Raw genomic sequence first — 14,720 nt, forward strand, 5'->3', positions numbered from 1 at the left:
GACTGAACCGGCTTCGAGCCAAACCAATGACTGTGCTCCTCCCCTAACCAACTCGATATTGACGTGGCTCGCAGCTGTAGCCAATTATTTTTTTGAGCTCAATAACCCTACGGATGGGGCGACGTAGGGAGGGGATGGATGGGGGGAGGGGGGCAGGATAGAGATGGGAGGGGGTCGCCGACAAGGGCGGGTGCCTAATCCAAGGTTACAATTACATTTGCCCGGTGGAATAATGTAATCAGCACAAAGAACGCTGTGCGCACTCAGACATCCTCTAAATTAACCACAGGGGTTAAACCTGGTCGCAGTGCTCTTTGGAGGTACAGGGTTTTTGAACTGCGATGCTGTTTCATCCACCCCTCCACACTTGTTTCTAATGATGATTAAATGCCGCGAATAGCGGCATCTTTCGCGCCCGACGTAGCCAACCCTGCTAATCGGAGGTGCTGGGAAATTTTGCCCTTTGTGTTTTAGTTTGCCAGGTGTCGATGGTGATTTTGAAGCGTCGAGAGACAGATGCTCCATAAGGAGCAAAGTGATTGCTAATCAGGACTGTTGAGTTTTAAAATATATGTTATACCCAGTAGATGGAAATTAAATCCGCTTTACACGGTAACACGGTTCGCGTTGGGGTGCAGTGGAAAACCAAGGGCCACTTATTGCATTCTCTTTACACGAAACGGCCATGAGAGACAGAAACTCCACAGGCTTAAAAAAAGAGAACGCCATTATAATAAAATAATGTCTAAAATAAGATCAGCCATGCAATTACTCGAAGGCGTCTTAATTTTCGTGGCAGACTTAGATTAATTTACAATTTAAATGAATGCAAATTCCCCTGGATGTTTGTGCCACGGTTAGGTTTACACTGCACGTCGTCGTCGTCGTTGTTGTTGTTGTTTGGAGAACCCGTCGTAGGAGCACGGCATTCGTTTCGCGTTTCCTAGAAACCCTAATTACACTCCCCTACGTTTCACCGCCGTGCAGTTAACTGAGAGAAAGTTTCCTGCAACGCAAGCGAGCAATGTGGGAGAGCCCATTGCGAACACGACGACAACTACGAGTTTCAGTATTTGATGAGGATTTTCTTTATTTTTTTTATCCAAGTAGATTTGTGCTGTGCCGCGTGATTAAGCGGTGCAGTTGAACAGGCGTGAGTAACAGTTGCCAATTGATTGAGCACATGCCAGGAGAATAATCATCATCATGCACAGCCTGCTCCTCCACTGGGGTGACTGAGAACCCTCACCTTCTGACAACCAATTCGGGTAACAGCATTGCTCATTGTTAGCCAATCAGAAGTCAATCACCGACCAATCAGAATCAGTCAGAAGCAATCCCGTGTGTTTGCATAATTTAAGTTCTGAGCATGACGTTATCGAGGACTGTACTCGACATACAATTTTAGCTATTACTGTAATTAAATCAGACCAATGCTAATCAAATAGACTGTGGTGTAGTGATGATTTTATATACGCGAGATGTTAACTAACTCGCCTGGTATACAGGAGGTTGTGGGTTCGATCCCAATCCTGACGCCTGTGTATTTAGAGTTTGTGTTCTCCCCGTGGTTACGTGTATTTTTCTCCGGGTCCTCCGGTTTTTCCCTCCACATTTATAATCAACATCGCGCGTTTAGAGTATTTGGCTGCTATAAATTCCCAACTAATGATAAGCCACTTCGTTGAAATATCATTTGTGATAACCAGGTCGCGTCTGAAAAAAAGCTTATTTAGCTCAACGGGCCTTACCAAGTAAAATAAATAATAATTAGTCTAGTTTTTTGGTTTAGTTTATAGTTTTAATTAAGTTTAGTTTACGTGCAACAGACCGTGTACAAGGTGTGTCAGGCTGTCTCATGCAGGACATAACCAATAACCAGGACCTTTAGAATGCACACGTGGACATCCATAGCCTTTGTCAGAATCATCCCCCCAAGGGAGGGATTAATGCCCGACCATAATTTACTTTTTCACGGTGTGTTTTTTACAAAGTGTGGAATAATAACATTAAACGTCTAATATCGAGCCAGTGGTTTCAGTGTCACTTTAAGAAAATGTTTACGTTTTGTCAGCTTACAAAGGGGCAGTGTTTTTAAATCGCGGTACCGTAGTCCGCCTAAAAGCGGGGCCCCCAGTAGCTCTGACATCGCTGCGATGAACAAATGCCTCTCTCGCAGGCGAGGGAATGAGGCCGCTGGGTGTTCTCCACGTGCCGTGACACTGGTCCGTGGATTCCTCCAAAGCACGGCCACAATTGAACACTTTCACGGTGGAACTCTTTTAAAATCAAAAGTAAAACAAAAATGTCGAACGTGAGGATGTTAACCTTTCAATAAGAAAAAAACCCATTGCGTTACGAATAAAACTATCGTGCATTTTTTTGAAACATCGGGTTTTTTTTAAATGCTCTATGCTGACAAGACCATCGGAGGTGGTTTCTAAATCTACATTAGTGATCCAGTGATTGGAAATTCCACGTTGCAAAACAGGGCCAGGCCAATCATAGAAGGGAAACACACACACACACCACTGTTGACTTCCTCGTGCTATCGATAACAGCAGAAAGTCTTCAAATCGCTGCCAATGAGAGTATATTTTCTGAAGCAGCAGCAGCAGCAACAACATAGCATGCTGTCACATATCATGATGTCACCGTGATATTTAGATGTTTTGACTGGCCATTTAATCCTCGTGTAAAAACGCCGTTTGTTATGGAGAACTTGGGCTAATCCAGCGAGCGAATGTCAACTCTTAAAAATGATGGTGCTTATACAGTTGGCTGTGCACATATACATCGCGGTGTTTTTGTGTTACCATCATGCTCTCTGCTTAGGGAACGTTATACTTTGCACTTAGTTGCAGCAGCTACAAATTACGTCATTTCTCAAAGGCATTTCACAGTACACGCTAATGATTTATTGGAGCAATAAATGCATACAAATGCCATGGATTGAATGCACACATCCTGCAAAGATATTAAATAATATATCTAACAATAGTTTCACTTATAAATCAAGCCACGCCATGTTTGGGTGGATATGATTTGTCATTCTGCAGCCCTTCACTAGCACTGGCCTAATTTATCAATATTTCAGCGTTAAACACACATACAAAGCTGTGGAGTCGAGGGGTTGTGAAATACATACTCTTGTTTATTTTATGTGTAAACAGATTCATGAAGAAGACATTGCCCGCGTGTCTATAGTCACCACAATGATACTGATTATCACTTTGTTACATTTCAATAGCAACATTTAACTTGTTTGAACCCTTAGGCCCCAATCCAAGAAAAACTGTGTACTCATTACATTACTCATTAATCTCGCTGTGCAATAGCTGGCGGGAAAGCAACCAGCAGAGATTATTGAGTTAAACATTATATTGCCCCAAAAATACTAATTTAATCAAATAACAACATGGCTGCTTGAGACGGGGTGCCTTCTCAAATCACCCAATTACCTATAATTATGAAAACATTAAAACTACTTTTGACAAACTTGTCTTTACACTCGGCTTAGAATAACGATGTAAGTCTTCATCAGCACAATCTCTGTTCCCATATGACGAGTGTCTGGGGAGAGCGGTGGCGCGGCGATTAGCACGCTGCGCTGTGAATCCGGCGTCTTGAGTTCAGTTCCCGGCCATGGCTAACATCGGTGGTGACATCTGAACCGGCCCTGGGCCTTCCTTTCACCAATTCACACTGACCAGAAAAGTGAAGGATGATCAAAGAAATACCGCCGGCCAATGGTCAATGGGGGACGGAGAGGTCTTCTTCCAGCAGTGGGTGCCACGGTGGCGAGATGTTCACTACCTTGCCTGTGTAAGCAGGAGTGCGTGGGTTCGATCCCGACCCTGATGCCTGCTGTATATTTGGAGTTTGTATGTTCTCCCCGAGGTCGTGTGACTTTCTCCGGGTCCTCCGGTTTTTTTTCCTCCACGTTTAGGATGAACGTCGCGCGTTTCGAGTATTTGGCTGCTATAATTGTTCACGTGATAAGCCACTTTGTTGAGCTATCATTTGTGATCGGCAGGTCGCCTCTGAAAAAATAGCTATACAGCTCAGTGGGCCTTACCTGGTATAATAAAAAAAACATAGTTTCGTTCAAAGTGTTTAGATTGGCAAATTACTGGTCAGTTGTACATTGTTCACATTGGGAGTGTCTCTCCACCGGTGAACTTCGTCAGTGCTGTGAGCAACATCTGCCAATCAGTCCGGGGACTCACACCAGATATTTCACTTGTCGCCACCGCCTGAGGTTTTAAAGGTTTCGTGTCTAGCCATGCATGATATATGGTTGCAATAACCCTTAAAAGGGGGTTGTCAGATGTTCGCTAACTCTTCTGGACAATTAGGAGCAATAAAGTGTATCCACCACAGATGATAGCAATTACTTGCTCTGGTCCGTGCGTGTATGGGGTATATATTTTTTTAGAATCAAGGAGCATGTGCCTGCAACAAACAGGCCAAAGATGGAGCGCAGCTGTTTCCAGGTAGAGCCTTTTAATTTTTTCTTCCTGAAAAGTTTTTCGTCAATGTTTATTTCTGGGCTATATTTTGCCAGGTGAGTCCGTGCTGAGAAAATCTAATTTTGAAATAAAAGGAGGGGGGTAATGGGAAAGTTCAATTTGCATTATCTCCAGGATCAGGCAAAATAAGAAGCTACTTTTCTGGCAAGAGATCATACGACCCTTTGCGCAGAATGCGAGCTCTTTAACGCACACCTAGCCGGCCGTGGGTGTTGTGCAAGACTTGCGGTGCCGAGTTAATGTTCTTGGGTTTTTTCCCATGGGTTTTTTTAGAAAGGGGGTTTTCCATGCCCACTTGCAATGCGGTCAAATGCTCATGGACAAAAATGACCCAACAGTCAACATTTACAGAAGGAAGCCGGAATGAAGGCTGTAAATCATCGGCGATACGCAGAGTCGGATGTGCTCTTAATTAAAATGCAGACAGTTACAAAACCATCGCGTGAACGTATTGCGTGTGTTATTTGCAGTTCATTTTGCCAAGCCACGACTGGATGAAGGCCTACCCATGCCGTGTAGATCATGCGGGTTGTTTGACCATACTTCGCTGTGGTGGCTGCTGAAGTGTGGGGGGGGGGGGTGCTCAGAACCGGTTCGTATATCGCAACATCTCGTAGACCAGTGGTCCATAACCTTTACTGCAGCCTTGCACGCCTTTGGTTGTCAATCGTTAAAACGTGTACAATGTTAATAAATACGTAGGGGTTTGATGAAACAAAGTAAGTTGTACTTACGCGCCCGTGCTTAATTTGTGTTTTGATGATTTACCTTCGAAAGATAAAATCTGCCCATATCTCGCTACCGGGCGTCTGCCCCCAGGCGAAGAAGAGCCCGCTGCCGTGGCCTGTACGTCGCAATCGGAGCGCAGCGAGAGAGACGTTAGACCGGTGAGATCGGTGAGATCGGTGAGATCGGTGAGATCGGTGAGATCGGTGAGATCGGTGAGATCGGTGAGATCGGTGAGATCGGTGAGATCGGTGAGATTGGAATTCGTGGCACGGAGTTGGGGTCCCCCGTGGAGATGAGCACCGCTGCACGTTGCTCGCTCCACGCAGGGGAGCGCGCACTTGGACTCGGACGTAGTTTTGCGCACTATGAATATATAAGCGTTTTATTTGGCATCTGGGGGGGCGGGGGGAGTTTTTTTGTGATGAACAAGATACAAAAATTATATAAAACCGTTATCGTGAGTAGAATGACTTTGGGGGGTTTCTGAGCTCAGATATTTACAAGACAATTCCAACAAATAATAACATGTTCAAAACACGTTTCATATATTCGCCACGTACAAAATATGATTGTTTGAGCGTACTACTTATTGCCAGATCTATCTCCACCACAGTGCATCTAAAGGGTGGTCCATAAATCTTGTGATTCCGCCCCCCCTCCCCCCATTTCATTCTCCAAAACTTTTCAATATTTGTAAGTAAGGTTTATTCAAAACATAAATTATTATTAGATTTGAAGCTTTCGTGACTGCAGGAAATACTCTTTGGTTCTTTCGGTAAAGTCACGTAGAAAGAAAATAAATTAAATAAGAATAGAATACGACGTTTCGATTGCAACACAAGCAACCGTCATCAGGTAAGAATGAATGAGTAAACAAACCTAGTAAGCTTAGAAATAAAATGCAATACAACACAGAGAGTCGGCTAACACAACAGTCAACACCCTACCTGGTTGATTACGTTCTTCCAAAGATTTCTACATTTGAGAGAGAGACAAAACACAGACACGGAGACGCATAGACAGACACACAAGCAGAAAGAGACACACACAGAGACACACAGACAGAGACACACAGAGACACACAGAGAAACAACGCCTCTCTCTCTCTCTCTGTGTGTCTCTCTCTCTCTCTGCTTGTGTGTCTGTCTATGTGTCTCCGTGTCTGTGTTTTGGCTCTCTCTAAAATTAATATATCTATTGTACGCCTTTTGGCGTCCTCAGGTCTAACACCGTTTGAGACGAGGCTCAAAAGAAAGCAGTCTGGTGTGGACCAATCAGTTTCAAAGACAATGCATAAGTTATCATAGTACTTTGTTTTGCATTCTGACCACAAGCATTGTGGTTAATGCAGACATGAATCTTTGTTAAAGGTTTCTATTTGGTGTTTTAACATCTTACCGCCCGTTTTATTGCCAGAAAGGGTAATGACGTTCGTGCAAAAAAAAAGAGCGTAAATACGTTCCCGCGAGAGAAAACTCCTCCGTTCTGCCGTCCCCTTTGGGCGCAAATCGCCCGGAGGCTCCCGGTTCGGCTCTTAGCGGCCGCCCCGGTCAACGCCCCCCCCCCCGCGCCCCCTCCCTTGCGGCGCGCAGTGACCACGATCATACAACGCGCCACGTCGATTCACGACGGGGGTGAGGGAGGGAGGGGCGGGGCGGGGGGTGTCGTGACGTCATACGCGAGGGTCGGTCACCGTGTGCCGGTGTCAGGCTCCAAATTGCCAAATTCGAAAATGAGCCGCACATTTACACAATTAGGATTACACGGCAGCAGCAGTAGCAGCAATCATCATCCCGTACTGGCAGCAGACTAATGCCCGTTTAACACCTCGTAGGGCTTTCACGACCAATATCATCCATAAGAGAGGTTTTCTTGGGTTAGATCGCGTCACCACCCGACACAGCCAATAAGTAAGGTTTGTCACGTGAACACAACATGTCAATTAGTTACTAGTACGGCTCACCGGTCTGTTTGGGTTGAACGACACGTTTATATTTACGCGATCTAACCCAATAAAAAAACTACTATGGATAATATTGTTCGCGAAAGCCTACGCGTTAAACTGGTTGAGGTGACATGTGAGGTGCAAAGTGCTCTATAGGAGGGCGCTAAATAAATAGATAAACTATCCTTCTCAGGATGGTTCATGTGGAACAGGAAGAGAGTCCATCACTACAGTGGCACCATACCCACAGTAGCGTGACAGCGTGCAGTCTAAACTAAACTAGGCTTTTTATTTCTAGATTTGGGGAGAGAGACACGCAAACTCCAAATATACAGCAGGTGTCAGGGTTAGTGATTGAACCACGATCCTGCATACCAGGCGAGGTAGTTAACATCTCGCCATTCGTAGCACTCTTTAACGGCACAGATCCTCACAGACATCTGAGTTTACACGGCACCTTCTGTTGACTTATGGCAGTTCACCCTCACCGACAGAAACGGGCTGGATGAGCCATATTTCATCTGCACCCCTCCAAGGATGGGATAGATTTCCCACTGCCCCCTCAAGTGTCTTGCCTATTGAGGCAACATCTTACCACGGGTGTAAATAACTTCGGCAGGGACTGGGCAACGGGGAGGCAGCTCGCCTAATAACCCTCCCATTTGCCCTCAAGGGAGATGAAGCAAAATAAAAACAAAATAAAAATAATCCTCGTCGGGGATCGCTCGGCGATGGCGCGAACGTCCAAGCGGCGACTGGAAAACGTTCGTGACGCTGCGGTTCTTAAGGGACCGTGGATTGCTCAATTGACCTCCAATAAAGGAGACATGGAACAGAACGTCCCTGTGCCGGCATTATTAATGTGCCACACGGCGAGGAATGCGTGTGAAACCGCGCCGGGGCTCTGGGCGGGGGGGGGCATGGGGCGCTCCAGGTACACACAGCGTGCGGACTGTTTTGCTCGAACTCACTTGCCCGTGACTCTTTCCTCCCCGTTATCTGCGGGTGAGCGAAGTCGTATTTAACATATGCAATGCACGCCGGGGTGGTTTCTGGTCGAACGTGAGTGGGGGAAGGGCTTTTGTCGTGTTTGTAGTCCTAAAGCAGATGGAGAAAACTCCACGTTCCTATGACTGGGGGCAAATCTATCCACGTTGCAACCACTATACGTTTCCATCAAGCTGGTTCTTACTGTGTTCAACGCAGAGGCATTGCAGGCTAAGTCCACCCCAAATCAGGGTGGCAACTCACAATTGCAAGAAGTGTGTGCCAACCACCGTGCCAAATGAGCTGTATTATATACCACGTACTGCATTGTGAATGAGGGAATGTTGCCACTGCAACGTGAACCCAGTGACCTGACTTGAATTCCCGGCCATGGCTAATATCAGTGGAAATGAACACGTGAACTGAACCTGGCTGACCCCTGCCCTTCACAAACCCGCACTGACCTGGAAGGTGAAGTATAACATTGTTTATGTGCCAGGTAAGGCCACTGGGCTATGTAGCTCTTTTTCAGAAGCGACCTCGCGATCACAATTGATAGCCCAACGAAGTGGCTTATCACGTGGACATTTATAGCAGACAACTGCTCTCAAAGTACGTTTATTCTAAGTGTGGAGGGACAAACTGCAGAACCCCGAAGAAAAATCCGCGCGACCACGGGGAGAGAGAAAATGCAAACTCCAAATACACAGCAGCAGGCGTCAGTGTCGGGATCGAACCCATGACCTCCCGTAGACCAGGCGAGGTACTGAACATCTCTCCACCGCATCACAATCGCAAAAACTGTGCGTACGAATCAGAGCGCATACTTGCTTCGTGCTGTTCGTTCTGTACGTACGCATCAAGTGAGGCCACAAACAACCCTCACAACGCATACAGCCCGGGGAGGCTCTTTGGGGGGAGGCCGTGGATGCAGACAGATTCTCTGACTGTTATTTCCACCTCGCCGCAGTCGCCACGCACGACATCGCCGTGCAATCGACACGTGACATCATTGCGCTTATCGACTCTGTCTCGCCCATCGCTCAAGCCGCATTCTGCCCGCAATGCTTTTCAGAGAAATAAATGAGAGCCGCGTGTGCACACGCGCTTTCCAGCTATTGCCGCTTTTTTCCCTCAAGGTTAAGAGCAGCTCGGGTTATTTCGTATATATACATAAATACTTCATAATCATATCTTCAGCATTCACCTCAGAAAGCCCCGCTCATTCTCAAGACTTGCTCTGGTTTTTTTTCAGAACAAAGGCCGCTTATGGATGTTTGTCCACGTCTGTTTTTGGATGCGGGGTTTTTGTCACGTGGGTTGAAAGCCCCACACGCGCAAGGAGGTGCCACCCTAAGTCAGCACGAAGTCGATCCCGGTCCTCACGATGCATGCTGCTGTATATTTGAAGTTTTCAGCGTCTCTCTCTCCTCGTGGTCGCGTGGATTTTTTTCCCCCGCCGCATTTAGAATCGGCACGCGTTTACAGTGTGTGGCTGCTGCTGTGCATTTCCACGTGATAAGCCACTTCGTTGGGCCATCATTTGTGATGACCAGGTCCCTGCTGCAAAAGAGCTGCATAGCTCAGTGGGCCTTACTTGGTAAAACAAAATAGCTTTAGTTCACTTCAGCAAATCTGCGTTCGTAATAACATATCTGTACTGCCATCTACAGGCCATCGTGCAGCCCTATAGGTGGGTGTCATGCAGTGCTGCGAATCTGGGATCTCTATCTCCACAGCACTGGGTGGTCAGATTTGCCAATAACACGTGGCAACCAGCAGCTTCGGTTTTTACAAGCCTGACTCTGCTGATGACACCCAGAAAGTAAAAACTCTCCAGTTTTCTTTATTAAACAATGCTGCTGGATATTGGTCTGGATGGACGATGGGCCAATGGATTTAAAAAATATTTATTTTGTATTTGGAGACACAGAACGGAGGTATACTCATGTGTTTGATTAATCAGCGATAACATACCTATCGACTTGAATTTGGAGTTATTTTCACAAAATTATTTTTCAAAGATTTGTATTTAACCTTTTTTATTTTATTTCGTCGACTTTGCCTATAAATTATATAGCTTCTGCGGTCTTGGCAGAAGCCCACAATTGCAAGATTCTCCTTGCCTGGTGACGCGTCACGTTGCCACGTGGCGCCAGTGCGCACGTCGCACGAACATACCTGTCGCGAATAAAGACGACGCGCGTGTCTCAAGGGCCACCTTGCCAGGAACTCGATCGCGGTATTATTTTAAAGACGAAGCAAATTTTTGTTGTTGTTAAAACAACTCTTAACCTGAGTAACTAAACCCGAGCAACTCGTGAGACGCCGAGTTATACACATCGTGCATTGTGTTTGTACATAATCGCTCAACTGACAACAAACGCTTCCTTCCTCTGGCAGGAACCAGCACAGCCGTGCCAAGCTCGCGGCGGGCTCGTCGGGGAGCGCGTGAGCATTGCGAGTGACTCCAAACCAGTGGTTCTTCTTCTTCTTCACCTGGGAGGTGACGCACTCCCTGGGGGTGCGAGATGCCCTTGCTGCGGGTGCGAGATAAGGACAGATTTTTTTTCGAAGGTAAATAATCGAAATACAAATTAGGCGCGGGAACTTTAGTACAACGACTTTGTTTCATCAATCCCTATGCATTTGTTACCATTATAAAACAAAATACCGATTGAGAACCGAAATGGGTGCAAGGCTGCAGTGAAGGTGAAGAACCACCGTTGGTCTAAATGGTGAAGGCGCTGCTCCTGTGATTGCTCGTTAGAGGAACGGCGTCCACTCCAGGAAGCTCCGAAGAGCTGCACTGAAGTGCATTTGGCCAACTCTCCCATGCTGGCCAAGATGCCTTCGAGGGCGTGTGAGTGTCCACACTCTACCCCACCACACGCCACCCGGCAATCGACTCATTGCAGTGAACTACGCATTTAGAATTCTCAGAGGCGGAATTGCCGTTATGTTAACACAAGCATAGCTGCATAGTTTAAACTAGTCATCGATATATATTTAATGGCCTTATTGCAGCTGACTTTGTGCTTATTTGCAAACGCAGAATAATGTGTGTATGTTGAACTCCTTTCGCACCCGTACGTAGCCAACCGTGCTAACCGGAGGTGCGGGCTAATGGTTCACTCCGCTAACGCATGTTCGCCCGGGACTGAAGGGAAGTCCCTGCACTCTGGGCATGCACGCACGCACCAAAAACAACACACGACCGCGCATTATATAAGCCGCAGGTTCCACATGCCCGTGTCCACGCAAGAGATGATAGCCCCCCACCCCTACCTCGTGCACGGCTATCGGGAAGAGATGGGCGGCAACCACAACAAAGGGGCAATGTTGGTGCGGAGCGACGCCGCTAATCACACTGTTTATATCCCACGATAGCGCCTCGCTTCCTCTGCTGCATCCTCGTGCCTGGGGACTTATCTGCGGGGCCATCGCAGCTCCTCCTCCTCCCTCCCTGCTCGGCCACACCACACGCCTAAACTACAACTAAGCCGGTGCTAAGATGTTCAAACACCGCGTAGATGCCGTATTGCCTAAAACATGGTTTTGGATTATCATTTTTGATACTGGCAAAAAAAGGTCCCAAACATAAAACTAAACGGTGTTTTTTTATTTTACCGGGTAATGCTCACTGGGCTCTGTAGCTCTTTTACAGAAGTGATGTGGCCACACAAATCATCGCTCAACTTGAAGTGGCGCGTCACGTGGCAATGTACAGCAGCCAATGACTCCAAACGCATGGTGACATTGATTCTAAATGTGGTGGGACAAACCCAGAGAGAGACGTGCTATTATACAGCAGCAGGCGTCAGGGTCGAAATCGAAACCCACGACCTCCTGCACACCATGCGAAGGAGATAACATCTGGGCACCGCGAGCCACGCCATTCCACTGATGTCGCGCGGGTTGTTTTTCCTCCATTCCACTACTGTACTGGAGTGTCTCTTTTTTTATTACACAATATTTTAAAAGTTACCCTCATTATGCCGTCTTCAAAAGTATATATTATGTCTTAGCCTGCGATAAAGTTGAACAGCGTGGTAATTCTGAGATGTATTTCAAACCGTCCTGAGGCATTTCTTTCACTTGTGAGGTTTTTTTTTTATAGTTTGGTGGTGCCTCACCGCGTTTCTTGCGGCATGTTGAACAATCCAGTGCAGCATTTCACATTTCATCGATGTTTTTTAAGATGCTATAGCTGCTGAGGATGCTCCCTTCAGTCGTGTACAGATTTCTAAGGGAGTGGCATAATACGAACTCGCAGCTCTTTGTCAAATCCACTGCTGGATGAAGGCTTCCCCATGCACCGTGCTGGTCAGTGCCACCTGGGGAATGAGGCTCAGGACCGGTTCTGGTATCACTCAGCACCGACGATCGCTAAAGATAGGAATCAAACTCAGGTCAACGGATTTACAGAAATAATACCCCACCCCCCCCTCTCCCACATATACACTTATATACACACCCTATAGAAATCGCATAGGGCCCTTAAAACGCGGGGAAAATGTGTGCCTGTAAAGGTCATCAGGGCATACAGGAAACAACCCTTTTGTAATTCCCCCTTCGTAGAGCTAAGTCAAGGACATTGTGGGGGAGTGTATCTGTCACAAGACGTGATGTGCCATGTTCTCTACAATGCACTTTCGCCGTGAGTCGTAACAATGGAAATGATCGCAGAGGCGTGCTTCCTTCTGCGAGATGCTCTTGCAGGAAAGGGAAATATTACACATGCACAGGTCATCAAGAGGATGTGTGCAACGTGAGAGATATGGATGTTTCGCCCAAATTAAGGGTCGTCAGCAAGCCATATCCAGCATCGAACTGCCTTGGGGAATGCCTAGAGCAGTCTACCGGTGACTCAAGATCAGTGTGTCATAGAGGCCAAGGCAATGATGGTTGCAGATCGCATATAAAGCGTGGGGCCACTTCATATGTCGTCATCAGCATTCACAATGGCAAATACCTGTCAGCCAGGTGAATGCTGCTGCAGTTATTCTACGAGGGTTATTCTTTGATTTTAAAAAGGAATGTTTTTTTTCACTTTCTTGAGCACAATGAGAGCTTGACCCTTTGACGCAGTCCGTTCAGAAACGCACTGGGCAGTCAACGGTATAATGATTATTAAAAACTTTTTCTATCCACTGCTGGATGAAGGCCTCCCGACGCCGCGTCGGCCACGAGGGAGGTGAGGCTGCCCCACGCAGCGACTGCGAGGCTCCTGGGGGAGGGAGTGGTGGGTGCAGGGCCGCATTTATCCTCGTAGCACAAGTAGCTGCATACGCGACGGGCCCCGCACTTTCAAGGGCCCCGTGCTAAATGCTGTCAAGATATCAATTCCGGTTCAGTAATTTTGCACTTGCTCTATTACTATAGTACTATACCGCCTTACACTTTTATGAACGACTGGGTGTTTAAGGTTAGCGATTTGTTGTATTATCTGGCTGTGTTGCAAATGAAAAAATACAATTTACTTTACTATGCAAGTAAAAAATTGATGTTTTAATATTTACGTGTTTTTTTTTATTTAGGGCCCATTTATAGCATATGCTACAGGCCCCGTACTAGCTTAATCCGGCACTGGGTGGGTGCACCACCACGGGATCTGCACGCGTGATTCTTCTCAGGGTGTGCACTGTCATTTCATTCTCCCTCCACACAACTCATGCCAAAAGGCAAACGAGACCGACGTTGAAAAGCAGCGCACACCTCCGCGACTCACAGCGAGGTGCGTCTCGAGCAATGGAACCCTCCACAAGGCCGCATCGACCTGATTGGTCACGGCGGTGCCGACCGCGTGCATCCCGACTCGGCCGTTAGGAAGTGCTCTTGAACACAATTCATGCACCTGGGTGCCGTGGATAAATGGTCAGAACAACGCTGGAATTCCCGTGAAGTTTCGATACCGGCTCTTGAAGCTTCCCATGATAACCAGGAGCTACAGAGGAGCGTGTATATTGCCAAAAATACGAACGCCACAAATGACAATTCTGATCCACTGAAGGCATTAGAGCATTTGAACACAATTCAACTGCGTTTGAGGCCCTAAATGTGTTTCCTTACTGCATAACAAGGAAGCAACGTGACGCATGGCAGTCTTACACAGATCACATGGCCGCAATTCATTTGTTAGAGTTTACGAATGTAATTTGCAACAGCGATGTGTTGTTTCTGTTCGTCTGAATAGCAGCAGAATTAGATGGTGGGGGATGTGTTTATACAACTGTGGTGAGGCAATCGTGTGGCTGCGAACTCCACACAATGCAAAACAGATTTGAAAATGTCAAGAGGTCTAAAAATATCGTTTCAAACCGGGGAAAAGAAACGAGCATGCTCCAACGGGAAACATATTTCTGCAGCAATTGCAACTTCATTTTCGTCGGGACATTCTACGGCTTATCAGCCAAGACTGATTGAAGCTCCGCTCCAATCTCCCTCTTGAGACATCGTGCGATGTCCACCAATTTACCCAGACGAGACCCAAACGCCTGAGAGTGGCGGAAGTCCTCTGTATATCT

At 46.8% G+C, this 14,720-nt stretch overlaps 1 protein-coding gene across 7 annotated transcripts in view; it reads right to left on the minus strand.

Annotated features, from left to right (window-relative positions):
- SEMA3F (semaphorin 3F) overlaps positions 1-14,720 on the minus strand; it is a 377,495-nt gene that overhangs the window by 271,295 nt on the left and 91,480 nt on the right. For 2 of the 7 annotated variants that reach the window (XM_078609409.1, XM_078609408.1), the window contains exon 2: positions 10,693-10,733. The exons of the other annotated variants lie outside the window; for them this stretch is intronic. In XM_078609409.1, coding sequence (XP_078465535.1) covers positions 10,693-10,733 — 41 coding nt within the window. The remainder of the gene's footprint in view (positions 1-10,692; positions 10,734-14,720) is intronic. 7 annotated transcript variants of the gene reach the window in all.

Source organism: Lampetra planeri, chromosome 32 (genome assembly GCF_965212315.1).
Source record: "Lampetra planeri chromosome 32, kcLamPlan1.2.h2, whole genome shotgun sequence".
In the NCBI taxonomy this organism is placed as follows: domain Eukaryota; kingdom Metazoa; phylum Chordata; class Hyperoartia; order Petromyzontiformes; family Petromyzontidae; genus Lampetra; species Lampetra planeri.